This window comes from Trichomonas vaginalis, chromosome I, assembly GCF_026262505.1.
Source record: "Trichomonas vaginalis G3 chromosome I, whole genome shotgun sequence".
NCBI classification, from domain to species: domain Eukaryota; phylum Parabasalia; order Trichomonadida; family Trichomonadidae; genus Trichomonas; species Trichomonas vaginalis.
Window position 1 is genome coordinate 26,052,257 of NC_067203.1, and position 22,002 is coordinate 26,074,258.

The 22,002-nt window shown below is 31.8% G+C and overlaps 7 protein-coding genes and 2 pseudogenes across 9 annotated transcripts, besides 3 other annotated features; 5 read left to right on the plus strand and 4 right to left on the minus strand.

Moving 5' to 3' along the window:
* Positions 1 to 908: part of a mobile genetic element that runs on past the window's edge.
* On the plus strand, positions 14 to 304 carry TVAGG3_1051700 (annotated as a pseudogene). The gene has a single exon. A coding segment is annotated over exon 1 (291 nt).
* On the plus strand, positions 522 to 758 carry TVAGG3_1051710 (uncharacterized protein; the record flags this gene model as incomplete). Its single annotated transcript, XM_001315971.1, has 1 exon — positions 522 to 758. One exon carries the CDS (start codon positions 522 to 524, stop codon positions 756 to 758), a length of 237 nt encoding a protein of 78 aa, XP_001316006.1.
* Positions 909 to 2,808: 1,900 nt separating the features above from the next.
* TVAGG3_1051720 lies at positions 2,809 to 4,349 on the plus strand (annotated as a pseudogene). Its single transcript has one exon. A coding segment is annotated over exon 1 (1,541 nt).
* Positions 4,350 to 4,502: 153 nt separating this feature from the next.
* On the minus strand, positions 4,503 to 5,440 carry TVAGG3_1051730 (transcription-initiator DNA-binding domain ibd family; the record flags this gene model as incomplete). The annotated part of the gene is made up of 1 exon (XM_001315972.2): positions 4,574 to 5,161. One exon carries the CDS (start codon positions 5,159 to 5,161, stop codon positions 4,574 to 4,576), a length of 588 nt encoding a protein of 195 aa, XP_001316007.1.
* Positions 5,441 to 6,023: 583 nt separating this feature from the next.
* Positions 6,024 to 6,053: a mobile genetic element.
* A 145-nt stretch (positions 6,054 to 6,198) lies between these two features.
* Positions 6,199 to 8,322, plus strand: TVAGG3_1051750 (positive regulation of glutamate neurotransmitter secretion in response to membrane depolarization; the record flags this gene model as incomplete). Its single annotated transcript, XM_001315973.1, has 1 exon — positions 6,199 to 8,322. The coding sequence occupies one exon, from the start codon at positions 6,199 to 6,201 to the stop codon at positions 8,320 to 8,322; it is 2,124 nt and encodes a 707-aa protein (XP_001316008.1).
* Positions 8,323 to 10,297: 1,975 nt separating this feature from the next.
* TVAGG3_1051760 (transmembrane protein 181 family) lies at positions 10,298 to 11,820 on the minus strand (the record flags this gene model as incomplete). Its single annotated transcript, XM_001315974.1, has 1 exon — positions 10,321 to 11,703. The coding sequence occupies one exon, from the start codon at positions 11,701 to 11,703 to the stop codon at positions 10,321 to 10,323; it is 1,383 nt and encodes a 460-aa protein (XP_001316009.1).
* A 222-nt stretch (positions 11,821 to 12,042) lies between these two features.
* On the minus strand, positions 12,043 to 13,467 carry TVAGG3_1051770 (uncharacterized protein; the record flags this gene model as incomplete). Its single annotated transcript, XM_001315975.2, has 1 exon — positions 12,091 to 13,227. One exon carries the CDS (start codon positions 13,225 to 13,227, stop codon positions 12,091 to 12,093), a length of 1,137 nt encoding a protein of 378 aa, XP_001316010.1.
* A 42-nt stretch (positions 13,468 to 13,509) lies between these two features.
* Positions 13,510 to 16,182, minus strand: TVAGG3_1051780 (uncharacterized protein; the record flags this gene model as incomplete). The annotated part of the gene is made up of 1 exon (XM_001315976.1): positions 13,510 to 16,182. One exon carries the CDS (start codon positions 16,180 to 16,182, stop codon positions 13,510 to 13,512), a length of 2,673 nt encoding a protein of 890 aa, XP_001316011.1.
* Positions 16,183 to 17,003: 821 nt separating this feature from the next.
* TVAGG3_1051790 (nuclear pore complex protein NUP155 family) lies at positions 17,004 to 20,355 on the plus strand (the record flags this gene model as incomplete). The annotated part of the gene is made up of 1 exon (XM_001315977.1): positions 17,010 to 20,306. One exon carries the CDS (start codon positions 17,010 to 17,012, stop codon positions 20,304 to 20,306), a length of 3,297 nt encoding a protein of 1,098 aa, XP_001316012.1.
* A 1,344-nt stretch (positions 20,356 to 21,699) lies between these two features.
* Positions 21,700 to 21,911: a mobile genetic element.
* Between the last annotated feature and the right edge of the window lie 91 nt (positions 21,912 to 22,002).

Sequence of the window (22,002 nt, forward strand, 5' to 3'; positions counted from 1 at the left end):
TTAAAGCTTATAAATGAGTTCTTCATCAAGCTCTCGTGAACCTTCACCATCTATGAAACAAACTTTACCAAACGATTATGGAGCACCTATTGAATATTTCTTACGAGCTGCACAATGGCAAAGAGCAGTCTCACCAAGGTTAGGTGTTCCACCAGCTCCTGTCAAAAATAGCATTTGGTCAAGTCCTTATATAAAATATGGTCTCCCACTAGGTTTGCTAGCTACAGCAGGAGCAGTAATGATGTTGAAAAGAAATAAAGCAAATGTTGTAAATAATACTGAAGTAGTTGAAGTTAAACAAACTCCGACACCATCGCCAAAACCAACGCCTTCACAAACAACACCTTCAATGACTCCTGAACCTATGGAATTACAAACTCCTGTTCAAAAGTCAACTCCAAAACCGACTCCAACATTTAAACCAGAACCTACACCACAAATAAATCGTAAAACTCCTGCGTTTCCTTACTGAAAAAAATAACGTTATTTTTATTTAATATTAAAATTTTTATTTGATTGAAATGACGACTAAAGTCACTGAAGCAATGAAACAAAAGTTTTTGGTAGAATACATTAAATCAGGAATTATTCCAGAAGGTTTTTACATTCATACTATGAAGGATGGTAGAGTTCAGTTTAGAAAGATAAAGCAACCATTAGATAAAGAAGGAATTTTGAGAAAGATTAAACTTCATGAGGACAACATTGCTGAACTTAAGAAGAAGTTAGAAGAGTTGGAGAAAGGAAGAGAGTTATAAAGCAATGAATTCAACAGGGTGAAAAAACAGGTGAAAAAAGAGGTGAGATCTCACCACTTCACCTAAACATTATTTTTGTGCTATGTTTTCATACGTGTGAGGGTGGTGATATCATTTATTTTTTATTTTATTTTTTAAAATTATTTTTATTTTATTTGGAAAAAACCAGAATTTTCGAAAAAGTGACACCAACTATTAAAGTTATTTTATTACTAGATTTATTTACAAATTATAAGATAATATCATTAACCGAATATATTTTTAATATAAATAAAAAACTTTTTTTATACAAAAAATTACAATCAATCGATAAATATTATAAAACATTTATTCCAAAAAGATTAAGTAATAGGTGGGATCCTGCATATAATATAATTTTATGTCATAAAGTTTACAAATTTTAGATGGACCACAGTGAGAATGTGAGTGGTTAATTTAAAGGTGGTCTGATAAAGATATCGAAGCTTACTCAACACAGCATGAAGCAGTTTCTAATACACAATCTTACTAGTGGTGTTTCGGTCGCCAGCGCTCTCATAGGGGTGCTGATTTCAAAAACCACTACTTCAAATTATTCAACAATACTCAATGCAGCATGAAGCAGCTACTACTGCTGTATCTTACTGGTAGTGTTTTGGTCGTTGGCTCTTGCACAGTCTCTCAGATTTTCAAAATTTTTTTTTCAACACTATCTTGTTTCGCTCTCAGAAAGCTATCCTACAAAGACATCGAAGCTTACTCAACACAGCATGAAGCAGTTTCTAATACACAATCTTACTAGTGGTGTTTCGGTCGCCAGCGCTCTCATAGGGGTGCACCGAAATTCAATTGTTAATGATATCAATTCACAAATTGGAATCGAAGATCAGTATGAAATTTAAAATATAAATAAATTTTAATTATATTATTTTTAATTTTTTTAAATAAATATACATATATAAATACATACATATATACATATATAAATATATACATATATAAATATATACATATATAAATATATACATATATAAATATATACATATATAAATATATACATATATAAATATATACATATATAAATATATACATATATAAATATATACATATATAAATATATACATATATAAATATATACATATATAAATATACATACATAAATATACATATATAAATATACATATATAAATATACATACATAAATATACATATATAAATATATTTATATATATAAATATATAAATAACAAAATACAATCAAAAAATAGTGTTTGGAAATTTAAGGTTAAGTGTCACTTTTTCGTAAATTCTACCACACTCCATTATTTTTGTGCTATGTTTTCATACGTGTGAGGGTGGTGATATCATTTATTTTTTATTTTATTTTTTAAAATTATTTTTATTTTATTTGGATGTAATGACAGAACAAAAGCAACTCATACAAATCAAAACATATAACAAACATACATTTAAACATTTATTCTTCCTTCCTGAGCATAACATGTTCTTTCAAATACATCCGAGACCAGTTGACTTTTCATTGACTGTTTATAAAGATAGAAATAGTTATATCATTAAACCATACGATGACGAAGGTAAGTTATGTAAATTGTACGTTAAGAAGTTAGAGAAAGTTTATGGCTTCAAGTATGACTACAATAGGGTTAACACTGATGATGAAGATATTGAGGAAAATTTATGAGAACATTAGTGAAGTTGTTAGTGAGAACGATAGTGAGGTGAAATTGTTGGCGGCTTTGTAAATATTTAAGGTTAAGTTAGTTTTTGCGTTCATGTTGTAAAATATACGTTAACGGTTTTGTAAAGTGTCAAATTCACAAGTATTGGGTAAGGTGGAACGCAGTGCCACCATACCCAAGACTTGTATACTAACTGAGAATTACGAAGAAGAATTATATAAAGAGGAACCATTCACGAAAGATTCATTTTATTCAGCATTAACTCAAGAAACTATATCAGATAGTGATTATCAAATATATCTCAATGATGCTAAAAACTTTAAGAATATATTAGAATATTTTATTCATTATTGCAATAAAGATGTTGAAATTATGATTGACCCAATCGATAAAATTATTGAAGAAACATTTGTTTATAAAATTGATATGCTTCATAATCTTTCTTTATCATCGAATGCTTCAATGATTCGTTACGCTTTAGCATATAAAGACTTTAATCCTAATGAAAAATATCTTGAGGAAGAGATAGAATCAAGTTTTGAATTAACGAAAAAATATTGGAAATATAAAATTGAATCATATAAGAAACAAGATGAAAAAGCAGAAAGAGATACTAAAAATAATGTTTCAATGGATGATTTTCAATACTATCACGATTTAATCCTTTCATCTAAATGCAAAATGTGTGGTAAAGCGTTTACATATGCAAATAAACCAACATTGGATAGAATCGATAATGAAAAACCACATACCAAAGAAAATTGTCAGTTAATGTGTTGTTATTGCAATGTCGTAAAATCAAATAAAGATGAAGATGTTCAACGTTTAAGAATCAATTTAAGAAATTATGCATTAAAAAATAATTTACCAATGACTTTAAATTCAGTTGAAGCTTATCACATTCTCCGTAATGGAATTACTGGTGGTCTATCAAATGTTCAACATAGAGTAAATCTTAAAGGAATCACGCACATTAATAAACTTGCATATAATCCAGAAACTAAAACTGTATCAAATGAGGACACTTCCAACATCATGACTCATTTCGTTGGTGTTGATTTTAATTCATTATATCCTTCATCATTTTTCATCTAATCCTCATGATTTCATTCAATACTGACCATAAAATGTATATGCCGGGAAGATTGAATGGTGTTATCATTTGTGATACAGCAACAAAGAAAGCAAAAGCACTTGGAATAATTAGAAAGAAAACTTTATTCGTGGCTGAAGTAAAGGGTCACATTGATGAAAAATACATTAATGATTACATAAACTTTTTACCGATAATAAGAAACTTAGATATTATCACAGATGAAAAAACAATTGGCAGTTTTATGTATAATTACATGAAATCAAACAATTTACCAGTTGACCAGAAACAAAGAAAATTAACTCAGCTAGCATCAACACACAACCAATATCAACCATTTTCTTCTTATTATCTTTGGTATCTAATCGACAGATTTCATTTTATCATCGATGATATTCAATCAATTTTAACATTTACTAAAAACACTTGTTTTAATGAATTTGCGAATGAATTTATGAACGAAAGACAAAAGGCTGAATTAGAAGGAAATAAAGGAAAAAGTTTATTTTGCAAAATTTCACTTAATGGATCATATGGTTACGATGCAATGAATACACAAAATTACGCAAAGACTAAAATAATGAATGCACAGAAGGCACGCGTTGCATGTATGCCAAATAAGTTTAAAAACATAAGAGAAATAGGAGAGGATACATATCAAGTGATGCTTAAAGATAGATTTTATAGATGTGATACATGTTTACAAGAGGCATTCTTCACTTTAGATAACGCAAAATACTGGTATTTGGTTTTCATTTATGATTTTATGTATAAATGCTTGAATGTTAATCGTCATATATACTACTTTAATTTTCAATAGAATCTGATTCATCTAATAAAGATAGAGAAATGGATTATTTCGGTTATATGACAGCAAAAGATCTTAATACCAAAAGATTAACGATATATCATTTCTGATATCCAATTTTGATCAAAATTTTGTCAGTTATTTTTTTGAAAAAAATAAGTATAATTTTAAAAAGCAGTCCGTTTATTCAAGATAATCCTGAATAAAATAAAAGGATAATAACAAACAAATAGTAATTATATACTTATTGCTTGTTGTAATCGTAGCATTTTAACCCTGAATTTCAGAGGAACAGTAGGGCTCGAAAGCTGCTGCTGAACTGCAACAGGCTCTGATGCTTCCTCGTGTTCTTCGGAAGAATTCTGAACAGGTTCTTCAACATGGTGAACAGTCTCGCCATCTTTCTTTGGTTTGTAGCGGATTGTCCATTTGCGTAATTCTGAGAAGTGGTCCTTGAGTAATGGAATCTTGGGGAACAAAATCTTCCAAGATTCCGAATGGGCCATATTAGTGCTGAATCCCATTTTCTGTAATGATCCATTGATGGAACTCTTACACTTGCAAACAAGTAATCTGAGTTGTCGAGTATTGATTGCGATGGCCTCGTCCATCCAGCAAACACCACAGACGAGGTACCTCTTCCAATCATCTTCGTCATTTCGAATGCAATATTTTTTGATGTTTTCGAGCATTTCTTCGAAAGATTCTGCTCTGCCGTTCCTTGCTCTCTTCATTACTCCGGAACTGAATTCTTGATGAAGCTCGTTATACTTTTCTTTATCTGTTTCGGATAATAATTCCCAGTACTGCGGAGTCTCTTTCATTACCTTCAACACTTTTACGGTTAGCTAATTTTTTAATTCAAAATTTGGGGAAACTGCCAAAAATGAACTGACATGACACTCAGCGAGAAATCCACTTTTATTTAAAATCTAGACTCTGTAGTAAGTGAAAGGCTAATTCGGAAAAATATAAATGTTTGTTCGCATCATGTCACCCGACCAAAATTTTTCCGTTAGATTTTTGAGATATTTACATTCCGCTGTCATTTACGATTGTGAAATAAACTTTGTGCAAAATGAAAATAAAAAATGATTGAAGATCCGTCATAAAATCTTCACTTTTGAATTTATTTTACAAGAAATAGCAAAATTTTGATTCGACCAAATTGCAAATACAATGCTAGAGATATATACAATACAGAAAATTGCCTAAATCGACTTCGGGATGCATTTTTCAATCATTCAAAATAATCGGAGGTCAATCATTTAGTTAATCAAATACTAACATCACATCTAGCATTATTTTCCAATTATCCAGTGATGTGCCTATGTTTTTATTGAACTTCTGGAGAGAGGGTCAAAGTTGCTATTTGTCACTTTTCCACAAGAATATAATGGGGAAAAAGTTATCATATAGTTGATCTCATTCACTGAGGTGAGAGATGCATGTAGTGTAATGTGATAAACAGTGGGATTTCTGCTCTAAGTCCTAGGTTCGAGACACATTGGCTTCATTTTTCTCTTTTTTATTGACGTAAACTATTCAATTTTTGTGTTCTCCATTCAAATTTCAGAATTTTTTTTGCAGATTTCACGCTACATTCGAAGTTACCTTTTGTAACAACCACCACTGCCTACGAAAGACGAAAGTGTGTCACGATTTCACCCGGAAATCCGACGGTTGTTTAAGAGTATGCACTTTTGTCACCTACTCGGTCAATCATTTAGTTAATCAAATACTAACATCACATCTAGCATTATTTTCCAATTATCCAGTGATGTGCCTATGTTTTTATTGAACTTCTGCAATTCTTGCCACAATACACTTTACATGACAAAAAAGTCTTATTTTTTTATTTATGTCCAATTTTGAACATGTTGAACTTGAAGCGCTCTGGAGTGACTTTACTAAAGCCACACCAATGGAGGAATCAATTTCAACAGTAGAAATAGCAATTCGTGAAATGCTTAACAAAAATGATATTATTCACGAGTCAAGATTCGCTTATCATGGCAAATACTACACCATCAAATATTTTCCAGCAGATTTCTCCGTCGAAACAGATGCTTTTAAGCTTACTTATACACCAGTTCCTGTAATTAATTTAATTCGAAAATATTTCGGAGTAGAAGGTGGATTATTTGTTATTTTCTCTGCTAAATCGATTGACAGTGCTCATAAACTAATGTCCGTCTTGACTCCTGCAATTTCAGATTTAGGCACATGTTTACCAATATTCGTTCACATTCCATCTGGAAAATACCACATGTTTCTTGGATTTTCGTTTAACGAGCATGTTCATACTCATATGAGCTGCAAAATTGATTGGAGCGAAAAAACTGTATTTTCTGACTTCGACTCCATCTTAAAAACATTTAAAGAATGTACAGGAGTTGATAATTGCCCAATTACAGCAAATTCATCCATCTTTTTCGATATTGGAAAAAATTATTTTGGACCAAATTCAAAATATACTCAAAACGAATTCTATTCAAAGATAGTTCAAGATCCAATTGATAATATTAAGATAGCTTTGCTTACTACCGAAGTCAAGAATCCAGAAAAAGATTTTTCACTGAATGATGTCAAACATATCGCAATTGCAATGAACAGAAACACTAGCGAAACAATATACCAAGAATCTGGCTTAACAAGATTCGTAAAATTCATAAAACATACTGAATTTATGCAAGAATTTACAAACCACGCTCCAACACAAGCTACAAAGATAGTAGATGACATATTTGCATCAGCCAAGGTCGGAGGAGAGAAATCTGTGCTCAAAGCTGCTCCTGCTGACTCAATTTTGACAAAAATCACTATTGCAATGGCTTCTGCCCCGGAGATTCACTTGGCATCGTCAATTTGGTCGACTTTCCTCTCAAAAATTAGAAATTGCTATGATAAGAAAATTTTGATCCCAGGAGTCGGAACTGATGCTCCAGACTTCGAGCACTGCCTGTTATATCAAAAGATACAGATGATTAACTATTGCATTGCTCAAGGAAAGAATTCTGATCGTAAATTTACAAATTCTGAGCCAACAAACAAGAAACTTCTAAATGGAAAGCCGATGATTAATCCTTCTTTGCAGACAGTCGCTTCCGCAAGAACAGAAGATCAACTCCGTGAAGATGAGCAATTATTATTGAATAATTACGAAGATCAACTCCAGAAGTCAAGAATCCAAAGCAAACAGCTCAGATCAGACATTGCAGCATTCAAAGCTGAAAACGAAGGTTCTGTTTTCGAAGATTTCGTAAGGTGGTTTTCACCAACCGATTACAACGAAGAAACAGGAGAAATGACATCGAGAATGAGTGATCCAAGGAATTTCTGGCGCGATCTATGGGAGGCAGAAGTTCCAAAACTCGCAAAAGACCAAGATCCAACTTTTGATGCGACAATGCAGGCAGAACTTGCATTGGATTACTTGTCTTCTGCAATCCCTACAGAGGTGTTTGGAGATCTCGTTCCTGTTTTGCTTTCTGCTGCTTATTTCGCAATCAAAAACGATTATGAAATTAATATACCAATAATTTCGGATTATATATCTGATGTTAAAGATGTTTTAGATCAGTTCCATAAGGAAGTCGATTTATTCAATAATAATGACCAAAACATGAATATTATTGAATATATTAAAATTTGTAACGAAAAATTTACCAAAATTGAAGAAATTTGCGCCAAACTTGGTTTCTTCAAGTCTATACTTCAGAAATTACCAGGATGCTACAGATTACTTCATTCTTTGTGTTTCGACAAATTCTGCGTCGTAACAACTCCAGAAGAGAAGAAAGCAGCATCAGATTTGATGAAAGATCTCAAGGTTGATGAAATGACCAACCGCAGAACTGTTGAATTCTGTTTCCAGAAGGAATCCCAAACAGGAAAGAACAGATTGTACACGGAACAGTACTTCGATAACATGGGATACTTAAATCACGTGTTTGTCGCAACAACAATAGAGGAATATTTGTAAAAATTTATTTGTATTTTTGATTTTTAATTTACAATTAGTTTTATCCTCATGAATTGATATTAGAATGAGCATATACAGTTCATGCATTTTTGTTATCCTGATGATTTTTTAGAATTTGATTCGAAAAAAAATGAGATGATCAAAAGATTAATAATAAAATTCTTTAAAACTATAACATCCCCAGATTACAATCACTAAAGTATTTATATCTAGATTATAAATGAGTGTGGTAGAATTTACGAAAAAGTGACACTTAACCTTAAATTTCCAAACACTATTTTTTGATTGTATTTTGTTATTTATATATTTATATATATATGTATATTTATATATATGTATATTTATATATATGTATATATTTATATATGTATATATTTATATATGTATATATTTATATATGTATATATTTATATATGTATATATTTATATATGTATATATTTATATATGTATATATTTATATATGTATATATTTATATATGTATATATTTATATATGTATATATTTATATATGTATATATTTATATATGTATATATTTATATATGTATATATTTATATATGTATATATTTATATATGTATATATTTATATATGTATATATTTATATATGTATATATTTATATATGTATATATTTATATATGTATATATTTATATATGTATATATTTATATATGTATATATTTATATATGTATATATTTATATATGTATATATTTATATATGTATATATTTATATATGTATATATTTATATATGTATATATTTATATATGTATATATTTATATATGTATATATTTATATATGTATATATTTATATATGAATAAATAATACATCGAACTAGTTTTAGAGTTGATAGTAAGAAGCGAAGAACAGTACCAGTAAGATACAGCAGTAGTAGCTGCTTCATGCTGCATTGAGTATTGTTGAATAATTTGAAGTAGTGGTTTTTGAAATCAGCACCCCTATGAGAGCGCTGGCGACCGAAACACCACTAGTAAGATTGTGTATTAGAAACTGCTTCATGCTGTGTTGAGTAAGCTTCGATGTCTTTGTAGGATAGCTTTCTGAGAGCGAAACAAGATAGTGTTGAAAAAAAATTTGAAAATCTGAGAGACTGTGCAAGAGCCAACGACCAAAACACTACCAGTAAGATACAGCAGTAGTAGCTGCTTCATGCTGCATTGAGTATTGTTGAATAATTTGAAGTAGTGGTTTTTGAAATCAGCACCCCTATGAGAGCGCTGGCGACCGAAACACCACTAGTAAGATTGTGTATTAGAAACTGCTTCATGCTGTGTTGAGTAAGCTTCGATGTCTTTATCAGACCACCTTTAAATTAACCACTCACATTCTCACTGTGGTCCATCTAAAATTTGTAAACTTTATGACATAAAATTATATTATATGCAGGATCCCACCTATTACTTAATCTTTTTGGAATAAATGTTTTATAATATTTATCGATTGATTGTAATTTTTTGTATAAAAAAAGTTTTTTATTTATATTAAAAATATATTCGGTTAATGATATTATCTTATAATTTGTAAATAAATCTAGTAATAAAATAACTTTAATAGTTGGTGTCACTTTTTCGAAAATTCTGGTTTTTTCAAAGATTAATAATAAAATTCTTTAAAACTATAACATCCCCAGATTACAATCACTAAAGTATTTATATCTAGATTATAAATGATCATTCACTAAGGTAATGAAAGATTTTAAAATTTCATTACATTAAAATAGAGTAATAATGAATAACAATGCTGTGCTAAGTACTAGTAAACTAGTTCTTCCATTATACACTCATTTCATTAATATATCTGAAGATATGGTAAATTTCAATGTGAATTTTAAAGTATAAATTTAGAACATCTCTTGCTATAATCTTATGAAGCAACATAGTTCAATTGAAGGATATTTGGAAAAGAAAAAGTACTTGTTTTTCAAAATTATATTTTATAAACAAACATTGTATTTCACATAATAAAATTATGATAAAATCATGCCTTTTCTGCTGGTTCATCGTTCTTTGCAACATTTTCATCTTCAAATATTGCGTTATCTTCTAAATCAGGTATTTCTCCATCAGGTGGGTTGTATTCCATGCTCTTCTTTGATGAATAAGGGAAATGTCCGTAAGCCAGAGCAAGAGCAGGAATGTTTGCACAGCCCATTTCAGCTGCAAACATAAAAGTACTGTAGGAACCAAACAAATTCATTGCTACACCTGTAACATAGATAAAGAATGGTAAAACTAAAAGATAAATGACAAATCTAAATCTGTCAGATTCTTCAATTCTTCTCCAAGCTTTAAAGTACTCTACAAGGATAAACAAGTATAATCCAACATATAAAACCCGTTCTGCGTACAGTAAATATCTATCCGCGTGATTTATCGCTAACATTGGATTATAAATTTGGGCCAAATCGTTGAAAAACTGTCGCATGAGCATCAACAGACCAATGACGCCTGAAAAATAAATTCTAGTAGAGATAAAACTCTCTGTGAAGATCTCTTGGTTTCCGAAATGTCCAATCAAAAGAAGTAAGTAAAGAGTGATGAATCCAACGTAGAAACTGCGTAATATATCATCAAATATAGGATAATAGATCACTGGTTTGTATAAATGAGCGATGAAACTTGGATTATCGTAAAATGCTGTTCCAAACAAAAGACAATACGTAAGTAACTGTTCGTGCCTTGACTCTCTTTCCTTGGTCTTTTCGCTGAAGTACTTAAGAACTAAAAGACAAAGCCCTGTGAAGATGGCCCTTGTTCCAAACTGAATTTGAAATCCTGCTTCAGAACCTTTTATTACTTTGGATTGTAACAAACTATAGTTCTTTAAATCACCGTATATTAAGACATCAACCTTGATACTATCGAAATCAACAATTTTATCGAAATAAATGCGATGCCATGAAGAAAAAGTAGAATTTACTGGAGATATGAATTGAGCATTGTTATGTTTCTCTGTTGTTCTTGTCCTTTCTGATTGAACATTTCCGTGAATAACAGAAATATTTACTGTGTAATTGTTTGTGAGATTAATGTTCATTGGTTGATGTAAAAATCGGATATATATTGCTAAATCTTTGTTATATGGCTGAGCATCTGATGAAATTTTAAATTGAGCAGGTTGATTTAGTTGAGTATAAGAAATTGAATGATTTGTATATGTTTCTGTTGTTGAAGATGGTCCAAAATAACCACCTATGAGTAATACTATGAAAACTAACAATAGAAATAAGAAAACTATTATATCATCCCAATGATAGACTTTATCAAAGTTCATCAGGTATTCACGATTAGTATCATTGCCAATCTCTATAGTAACAAGTGATTGGCTAGGTCTAAATTGATCCTGATCCTCTTTCGTCATTCAAAAAATAACTTTAAATATAATCATCAGAAATCGAACTTCAACATCAATTTCATTGCTTTTCGTTGATGCAATCGTAATACCAAAGTCAAATCTAATCGTTTAATCAAAGTATTACAAGCTTAATTTGTAAATCAAAAAATCAAAAAATTAATTGAATCATAAAGTAAGAAAATTAATAAATAAATCAAAAATATATGATATAAATATATAATTTTTAAAATGAAAAATATTTTATTTTGATTTTTAATTTTATTTCCGTTTTTTATTCAATTTTTTGAGAAATTAAGATGTTTACACGTAAAATATTTTAAATATATCGAAAAATAAACAGTATTTTTTTTATACACCAGGAAAATACAAACATAAATAATTATATATATATTATTAGGCAGATCCATTAGAATCCTCTGCTATGAAGCCGTAATCTCTAAATAATCCGATTAATCTATCATACTTTGTATCTACGTTGATATTCTGCTTTGCTACGTCCATCAGTTTATCAAGAGCAGCCACGATTGGTTGTTTCTGCTCATCCTTCCAGAAATCCAACAATTCCCTAATAAGGTGTTCATCCATGAAGTATTCCTCTACTACAGTTCCATTCGCCCTCAGCGATGCTGCTGAAAGCTTCTCTTCGTACTGTCCATATTCCAAAATTGGCAAAGCCATGTGAATTGCGTCTAGTGATAAAGCCGGCACCACGAACGTCTCATCAGCTATGAAGAGGCTGACCAGTATATCGCATATTACGCGTCCTCCCTTCTTAATCAGGAATTCCAAGTTAATATCTGACTGTATTGTCTCGAAAATGGCGGTATCATTCGCGGAAAGTATAACTGATATTGTTTCGAGTATTATATCCAGTGTATCTGGTCTAGCAATCACATTTGCAACGCTCAAAATTTGGTTGGCCAAACCGACTTTAACGGTATTGTTTATATTCTCGCGCGTTGTGCAGAACTTACTGAGTGCGCTCAACGCGTAGTAGAGAATATCGCCTGCCGTTTTGTCTGTCGTTTGTTGATCGATGAATCTTTCGATTAATGAGCGTACGGGTACTAGGATTGTATCGGCTATGTGGTCCTCAACAACCAGCTGAGCGTCTGGGAAAAAGCTGTTGATGCACATCGTAGTTAATAATAATGTCTCTGTTTCGTTTGTTTGTATTAATATATTACATAGCGAATCGAAGACTCCTTTTCCGTATGTTAGCATTCTAGCCTCCGGAGAGTCTGAACAAACATTGGAAAAGAAATCCATTAAATCTGAGAAAACTTCTTTGCTCCATGAAGTTGTGAGAAAGAAATCGGATAGTCTAGATATCGTTTGATTTTCTATCATCATTGTAACGATCGGCGTTGAAAGGTAAGCTAATTTTGCATTTAGTTGTATTACGTGGTGAACTAAGGTTGGGTGGTCTGGATTTATGCATGGATCAGCCCATTTAAAGTAACTATTATCCTGTAGCAGCGAAATTACTCCGTCTTCTATCGAATCTACGCCTTGTAGTAAATTAATCATTTCTGTTAATCCTTGGTCAGCGGTATGTCCGGACCTATTCTTGGCACCGTCGCAGAATTTCGTTAAACTTTTTTCGAAAGAAACAGAATCAAGGGAATTCGATGAAATTTTTGAAGAATTAGTTGGAGATTGACGATTTCACTGCCTTCTCGAAGTATAGTTTGATTTTATACGTTCCAGGCGATTCTGGTGGATTTACTCTGTGTTGAAAAGATCAGGAATATTCAAAATAGGAAATGCTGTCATCCACTTTTTAGCGGTTTTGACATGCTCTTCTTCCTTTTATGTGGCCGGGATTTTTTCTGCGCCTGCTGCCAATTTCACGATATCGATCAGTGGCTGGGACTGCGGTTTGGAGTTCTCGTTGAACTTTAGTCTCTTATCTAATGATTTTATGATGGATTGCATCTTGAACTTGATCGCAAAGGAAAGGATAAAGGAATGTATAAGGGAAATAAGGTTTTGGGTTTGAACAATTATCGGATCTTCAAGAAGAAGGCCGAAATCCCCAAAAATAAGATAAACCGCATAAGCGCCTTTATGCAGAGGTTGAACTGCAATTTTCGGTGTGATTTGAGTGAAGTTGTCTGAGATGGCATTGACAAAACTCATTCCATCAATAAATATGATGCTTATGTCTATCGGAATATTATTTTGAGGCCTGGAATGGAATTGAGCAGTAAAGAGTGCGAAATCTGTGGCTGTAGTGTCATTATCAATGGTTCTCTTGCCAAGTTGAGAAAGAAAATACCTGTATTGAGGTGAAATTTCAGATTTTCTTTCGAGTTTTTCGCATTTCTCGTCAACTGACATAACAGAGACATTAATAACAGGAAGGACCATCGCGTTAACATATTCGCTGACATATTTCTTGTCCTTGCCAATGTATTGGACCTTATTTGTGTTTGATGAATCAATAATTCCAATATTGTAAAGGAAATCAACAGCTCTGATATTGTCAAACTTGTTTGATGATGAAATCGAGTTCTGTGACAAACTTTCTTCCCTTGACGATGATAAATCTTCCGAACTTTCGTTATCTGTTTCTTCTTTTCCGGAATTTCCGTGTGAGAACGGAACCGGAGTGGCTTGGAACGAAAATACGCCATAAGGAGAAAGAGTTTGTACGTCTAGAATTGATGGATTCTCTTTCATTAATAAAAGATATTCATTGACTATGAAAATCCGGCTTTCTTCTTGGAACCGAGTGATTTCGGATGTGTTCGATACCTTCTTACTACTCAAAAGTAATTTAAACAACAATGTTTTGTACAAATTCAAATTTGGCATTTTTTGAACGATATTATGTCTGCAAATCTCTGCAACATGCTGTCTGAAGCCTTCATTGATTGAAAATATATCAGTTACGTTTGCAATTTCAATCAAAATCATAATCATGATTTCATGCATTTTTGTTTTGATTGATTCGGAAATAATGGAATAGAACCTTCCACTATTAATCAAATTCTTAATAAAATCAAGGTCATGACATATATAAAATAGACAAATCAAAGAATCAATTGTTCCAAAGGAATTTCTGATTGCCAGGAAATTCGGATCTAATGAGTGATATATTGTTTCACAGAAATGCTGGATATTGTTAGTATAATAGTAAATTAAAGTAAATATCGTGTTACAAGAGTTCATTTTTGGATAAATCGAAGCGAAATACAATACCATATTCTTAATAGATGGTATTGTTGAGATTGCAGAGAACGGACCTTGAGTTCTCGTAAATTCTGTCAATGAAACATTATCTTGAAGAATTTTCTGGGTTATCCATTCACTGTCACTAGCTAAGTTTAACAAAAAGTCAATGGGGAACAAGATATTATTGTCCTTAAGCGATTTAAGGATATAAGGAATGAGATATGAAATAATTCTCTCGTTTTGAACGAAATTTCGAACTAATTTCAGGTAATTTGGAAGTCCCAATGATGCTTCAGAATTAATAATGCTTAAATAGTAATCTAAAATGTACTTTAAGTAGACAATTATTGATTTCTTCCAATTTTTATCGATAAGATATCCGAAACTTAGCAGATCAATGAAACACTCAAAGTTTTGTGGCTCCGGGAGAAAAGAAATTCGTGAAAAAATCGAGAAAAATTGGTCTAAAGGGAATTTCACCAAAAAAACATTAGTACTATACTCTCTGATATTAGTAATGACATTAACAGCAATAGGAAAGATCGTTTTATCTTGGCTGCTATCAGAATAAAGAATAATTGCCTTCAAATAAGATAATAAAATTTCGGATTCAATTTTGGATAAAATCCCAAAATCACGTGTTGAAATTGTAGAGTTTTCGTTGGTTGAAAAATCGAAGATCAAAGGAAATGTATATTCGAAAATCGATCGAATCATAAATGAAATTTCCGGCTGAAGACTTTTTTGAGTATTTGATGCTTCGAGTATATTTCTAAAGGACTTTAAAGTTTTGTTATCAGTCAATTTTGATAAAGGATACATAAAAGCAATGATTTTCGATAATTCATCGGTATATTCTTTGATTTTTAAGTCTTTGGTAATAAATTTGACAAAATTAATAATGATTTCCCATGCTTTGGATGAAAATTGTACGCGTTTTTCAAAAATAGTGTTGTATAAACTAAAAATTATTTCTTTGCTGTTATTAATATGACCGTTTATGAGTGACGAAGTGACCATATTAAGAGACTTCTGTATTAATTTATCAGCATCATCTGCTTCGATGCTCTTTTGGATGTAAAAAGAAAATTCTAAAACTAAAAGAGAAAGACGTTCCTTTAAAATATTTTGGCTATCATCAAGTTGAAATCCAACTGAGAATGTGTTTAATATCCAATCCAGTACTTCCGCAGATAAAGCTAATGAATTGTTATCTTTTTCCCATAACTCGATTGTATTATTAATAACCTCGACTCTAGAGCTTTCATTAATTAATAGTAAAGGATGGATATTATCTCCTTCCATGGGGAAATTCGAAAAATTTTCTCCATTCATTTCTGTCAAAAACAATTTTCTGCGATGAAATTATTGAAACTTAAAAACAGCATTTAGATTAGTGTGATATTTAGATTTAATTCCAGTTTAAGGTTTTTATCTAACATTCATGCACGCCTGTAAATAACTTTTTCATGCCTTCAAAGGGTTCTGACTGACCACATATTTCCTCTCAATTTTTCTGAATTTTGAAGGATTTTGATGTTATAAAAAGTCAATCATTACACGATACTTCGTCATACACTGTATTCAAATGGATGAATGTCTTGATCAGTGTATTCATATGAACTAATTTAAGCGGATTTTTATCAGTAATAAAACGCCTGACAGTCTTTAATTGTGGAAAGATATTGAAGTCTTCTTCATGTGTGTTACTTAATAAGAATATGCCCAATCATCTATAAGTCTGAGACAATGATACCAAAGTTTGTGAGTTAAGGTGACTCTTAAAGAGCAGAGCTTCTTATTACTCAAAAGCGCAAATATCAAAGTAGAAGATTACTTTTGGAGAACTCTTTTAATGATAGTAAAAGAAAATATCATGCATTATGTTGTTATTGAAATACTTCTTCAATATCAAATTGAGATGATTTAAATATCAGCAGTTGCATATTTAGTAGCAGCATATAGACATATCTAGAAGCTTTGAATTTATTTTTTTATCCAAAAATTTCAAGATTTTATTTCTCCAGTGAAAATTTTTAAGGAGAAAATATAAGTTTTTAACTCAACATATTAAATTATTGTTAAATCCAATTTTCTCTAAAATTGTGGCCTTTTTTTTGTTTATTACGAAGATGACTTTGTACAGTCGAGATACCGTCTCGATCGACGAAGACCATCGCTTTGTAACAAGTCAAATATCAAATTGCATTGCCTCCGATCAGTATATACCAGAATTTTTCGAATCCTCCATTGCTGTGGAGTTACATTACAATAAAATCGAAAAAGAAAATAGCATTGCAACAATTTCAGACGTCAAAAAGTATCCAACTCGTGTCTACAATGCAGCTACTGCTGCCAAATACCGAGTTTTCATGAGTTCTTTTCCTAAATTATCAACATTATACTGCGTAGTTGATAATACTTTATATATGTGGCCATTTAACAATGGAGAAAACCCAGAAGTGATTACTGCCGATGGAAATATTATCACAACTGTTACTTATGGTATTCCAGAACCAAAAATTTTTAACAAAAACCCAACTTACGTAATTCTTATTGCTACAGATAGAACAATTAAGATTGTCCCTGCAAAGCCATTTCAAATATACAAAGATGAAGCTTCTCAAATGAAAATTAGCACGATTTTTGTTTCTTCTTATATTTCATCGAAAGGCGAGATATTTTTATGTTCAGACACTGGTGAAGTCTATTTAGTTAAGTACAAAGATACCAAATCGACTCAAGAAGCCCCAGGTCTCAAACTTAAACCTTTAATTTCTCCTCTTTGGTTCATTCCTATGGCAAACCTACTTAAAAACCCTCGCCGAACAACTTCTATGGCTGTTGATGATACCCACAATTACTTTGCTTTCCTTGTCGGAAAAACAATTCGATTTTACAAGTATCAGAACGAACATTTATACTATTTATCGAAAGAAAAGATCGACTACAGCGGTAATATTACAAACATTGAAGCAATTCCGATTTCTGATTCATTACTTTCGCATTTTGTTGCTTTCAGCACAAACGGCGACAGATTTTTCTTTGGAACCTTCCCAGGTCTTTACAGGAACCCCGATGAAATACACTTACGCCGTACACTCCCTGCTCCTGAAGTTTTCCAAGGCCATACATTAATTTCCGGGTCATTTTCACACGGTATGTCCTCATTTTTATTCAAAGACATGTTTGCCATCCTTCATCCCAACAGTAATCCTCATCATATGCAGAGCCATCTCGTAGAAGACCTCGTAACAATTCCATTATCTCCAGATTGTCTTTCATTTTTCAGATCCGAGCACATCTACAAAGGCCAAAACACCTCCATGTTCCATAACGAGTATCTCTGGCAGCATATTGTCCAGCCAACGCCAGGTTTCCTTCAATGCGCAGATGGATATCGCATTGTCAACTTCAAACTTCCAGTTGACAACCTCAACGACCTTCTCCAAGAGTACAAAGGCAATTTCACAGACCCAATCCGCGAATGGATGTTCTCAAACGCCGCAGGAGGAGAAGCTTGCGCCGCTTCCATCATTTTGGCCGGAAGAAGTCCAGAATTACAGCGTTGGGCACTCCATACTATGCATCAGTTCACGAAACTCAACAACCAGAGGTACGAACGCTTCTTAGGCAACCTCTCACACGTAACAATGGGCTTCATCGTCAGAATTGAAAGACTTTTGACTCCAATTTGGAGATCGACACTTTTTACAAAATTTGTAAAGAAAAGTGACAATTCAAAAATGAAGTGGATCATTAATCCAATTTTTAATGAATTGCCTAGCAATACCATTGAAAACTTCAGAGACATTTTCAAGCTTGGCGATGACTACATGAGGTTAAGAAGGTCATCAATCGAAGCAAATGATCCTGACATGCAAAAAGAAGTTGATGAAGAAACAACGAACATTTACAGGATTTACACTTATGTCAGTTCCATTATAGAGACTCTTAAGTTCATGCAGATCATCAAGACCCTCAAAACATCTGTCATCGATGGCACAATCCAAATAGTTTCTGAAGCAGCGAGAATGAGATTGACAATTCTCGATTTCGGAGATGAAAACAAATATTCAATTTTCGATGCATTGAGAGAATTCGCTGCATCTCTTTTCAGCTGCAAAGATGGACCATCCCGTGGTGATAGATTCTCCATGAAGCTTGCAAGGGAATGTCCTTTCTTCTTCTCAGAAGCTGCTTCCCTCATAAAACAAGCAATAGAAGACCTCAAATCTGCAAGATACAAACAAACCGTAATTTCTCAGCCAATTATCGAAAGATGCATTGATACTTTCGTTAAATACGCTGACCAGATCCCTCAGCAGAACCTCCAGGAGATAACAGACATATTCACAAGCCTCCAGGACTACAAGGCAATCGTAGACATCTCTTTGGCAAGAGCAGAATTAATCGATCCAACACATTTGGCTTTGACTTGGTATAAAAGTGACAGATCCAGTACACAAAGTCGCGAAACAGCTGCATTTGATAAGAGATACGAGTGCTATGTACCATTATTGAAACTATCTGATGTCCCTGATGCATTCGAGAAGATGCTGGAATCAAATGATGAAACATTCCATGTTGTTTTGTATTCATACATTTTACAAGAAAAAGATGAAGATTCAAAAGAAAAATTGTTGTCTGTTTCTACACCGTATTTGGTTTCTTTCCTCGAAGAAAAGTATCCGGACTTGTTGTACTTGTATAACGCAAGACACCATGATTACGCAACAGCTGCTGCAAGACTCATGGAACTAGCAAAATCAAAATCAAATGATATCGATATCGAAAAAAGAATTCAATATTTAAGAAAAGTGACAACTTATGCGAGAGCCAGCAGAATGTCCACTGTTTACACAGAAGCGATTGATTTGTTGCATCCGGCTGAGATACAGAGAGATTTGTTCCAAGGAAAGGCATCAAATGAGTTGTTGTCAAATCAACAATTATTTGATTCTTGTTTGGCAGAAAACAGATTTGATTTGATACTTAGATTGTTGCCTTTCTTGACCATAGCAGGAAACGCAAACAAAATGAGTGTCGTCTCGTTGATGTGGTCGAGATTCTTCGAGCAAAACCAAGGTTTGAGTCTTCTGGAATTGAAGAGAAAAGTGTTGGCAATTGCAAGAAGCAGCGAAAGTGGAACGAAAGAGATTTTGGAGCCTTCAATATTGATTCCTCTCCTGGAAGACACAAAACTGATCCATGGAGGTGAAATGCTGTGGGCTGTCAAAGTGTTGGACGAAATGAAATCTCCTCTTTCAAACGCTTTGGCTTTCTACAACAGCGCACTCGCAAACACCGAAATTACTCAGTCACAGAGAACAGGATTCTTGGCCGCAATCAAGTACTTGTTGCAGAAAGGTGCAACACTTAGAGGAAGAGACAAAAACTTCCAAGACAGAGATTTATTGAATTTGTAATATATAGAGACAAAATATATACTAAAAATATTTTTTATTATTATCAAAATGATTCTTTTTTTGGTTTGTTAACGATAATTCTTGATGAATCTTTAGTTTAAATCCTCAGAAAAATTGTTAGCAAAATATCCAATTTTGGACCCCGAGTTGTTGTGAATAGTATAAATTATAGCTCTTTCTGGAAATATGAAATTAATCCTCGGATTTATGATCATCATACTTAATATAATTTTTATTTATTGATCTAGTGTAAATAGATTTACAAAAGTGCATCATTTTAAAAGAATTGTACAAAGATTATCAAAGTGATATATTATCATCATATTAATCAGATATGCTAGAATGTATCATTCTTCAATTTGTTTACCATTTCAATTTCATAAGTATATCAAATTCATAGAGTGTTGTGCATGAAAAATAGCGTGACTTCACTTTTGACAAAACTGACACTATTTCTGATGGTTTTGTCATTTATTTGTCAGATTTATAATGGATAATAATGCTGTAAATCAGATATTAATTAAAAATATTTAAGATTTATGTTCGAATTGAAAAGCAAAATGATATTTTTTTAATTGAAAAACGTTAATATCTGATATTTTGAAGTTTTGAATATTTGTTAGTATCTTAAATTATTGAATGCATACGTTTTTTATGTTCTCAATTTTAAAAAAATTGTGAAGAATTTAGTTTTTTGAAGATGGATGTTTAATATTTGTGAGTGAGAATGCAAGCAGGAGTTTGGTACTTTAAGGCTAGGTTGAGATAGATTTCCCATTATATTATCTGTGAATATATTGTTTGAAAATTCAAGATATAAAAATATATTATCAAAAAATTTTATATTTTTAAATACAATCGGGTGGAAATATAGTACAATGAGATAGCAATGATATATTTTATAATGGGAGGTAATCTGAAGATAAGTAGCAAATTTTATGCGATTTTGATTGGAAGTTGGAGGGTGTGAGTACTATAGCATGTAATAGTATCTCACACCCTCCAATTCTTCCTATGGCGCCGAAAAATTTTTGGTGAAATGTCGTCGCAGACCATAGTTCTCAGCCAAAATGGCTAATAATTTGAGAGTCTATATGATAATGTAAAAGTTAAAACATTCAAGTATTTAAGTATTTCTTTAAAATATTAAGTTTTTTATTTTTCCAATAAAATTCTAATATCAAATATTTTTATTTAACGATTAATTTTATTTATATTTTTATAGTTTTTTTTAAGAAAAAATATTGTTAGGGTTTTATGGATTTTCAATTAATATACAAGATAATTCATGAATGTATATATTTCCAAGTTTTTAAGGATGCAACACTTTACATTTGTAAACTGTCAAAAATGAAGTCACGCTATTTTTCATGCATTACATATCAAATTCATAGAGTATATAAGAATTTCCGAAAAAGTGACACCCAAAAAGTGACACTTTCAATAGGGAGTAACACTTAAAAAGTGACAAATTAAAATTCACAATAAATAAAAATAATAAATTTTTTAGTCTATTAAATTATTCTTTTCTTTGAAATCCTCCAAAAATTCTTCGAAATGTTCTAAAATATAACCTGGAGAATTATAACAAAATTCATTAATTTCAGTTAGTATGGCTAAGTCGTGTACTGTGGCACTGCGCGCCTCCGTACACCACTTAACGGTTTTGACACTTTACGAAACCGGTAACGTATAT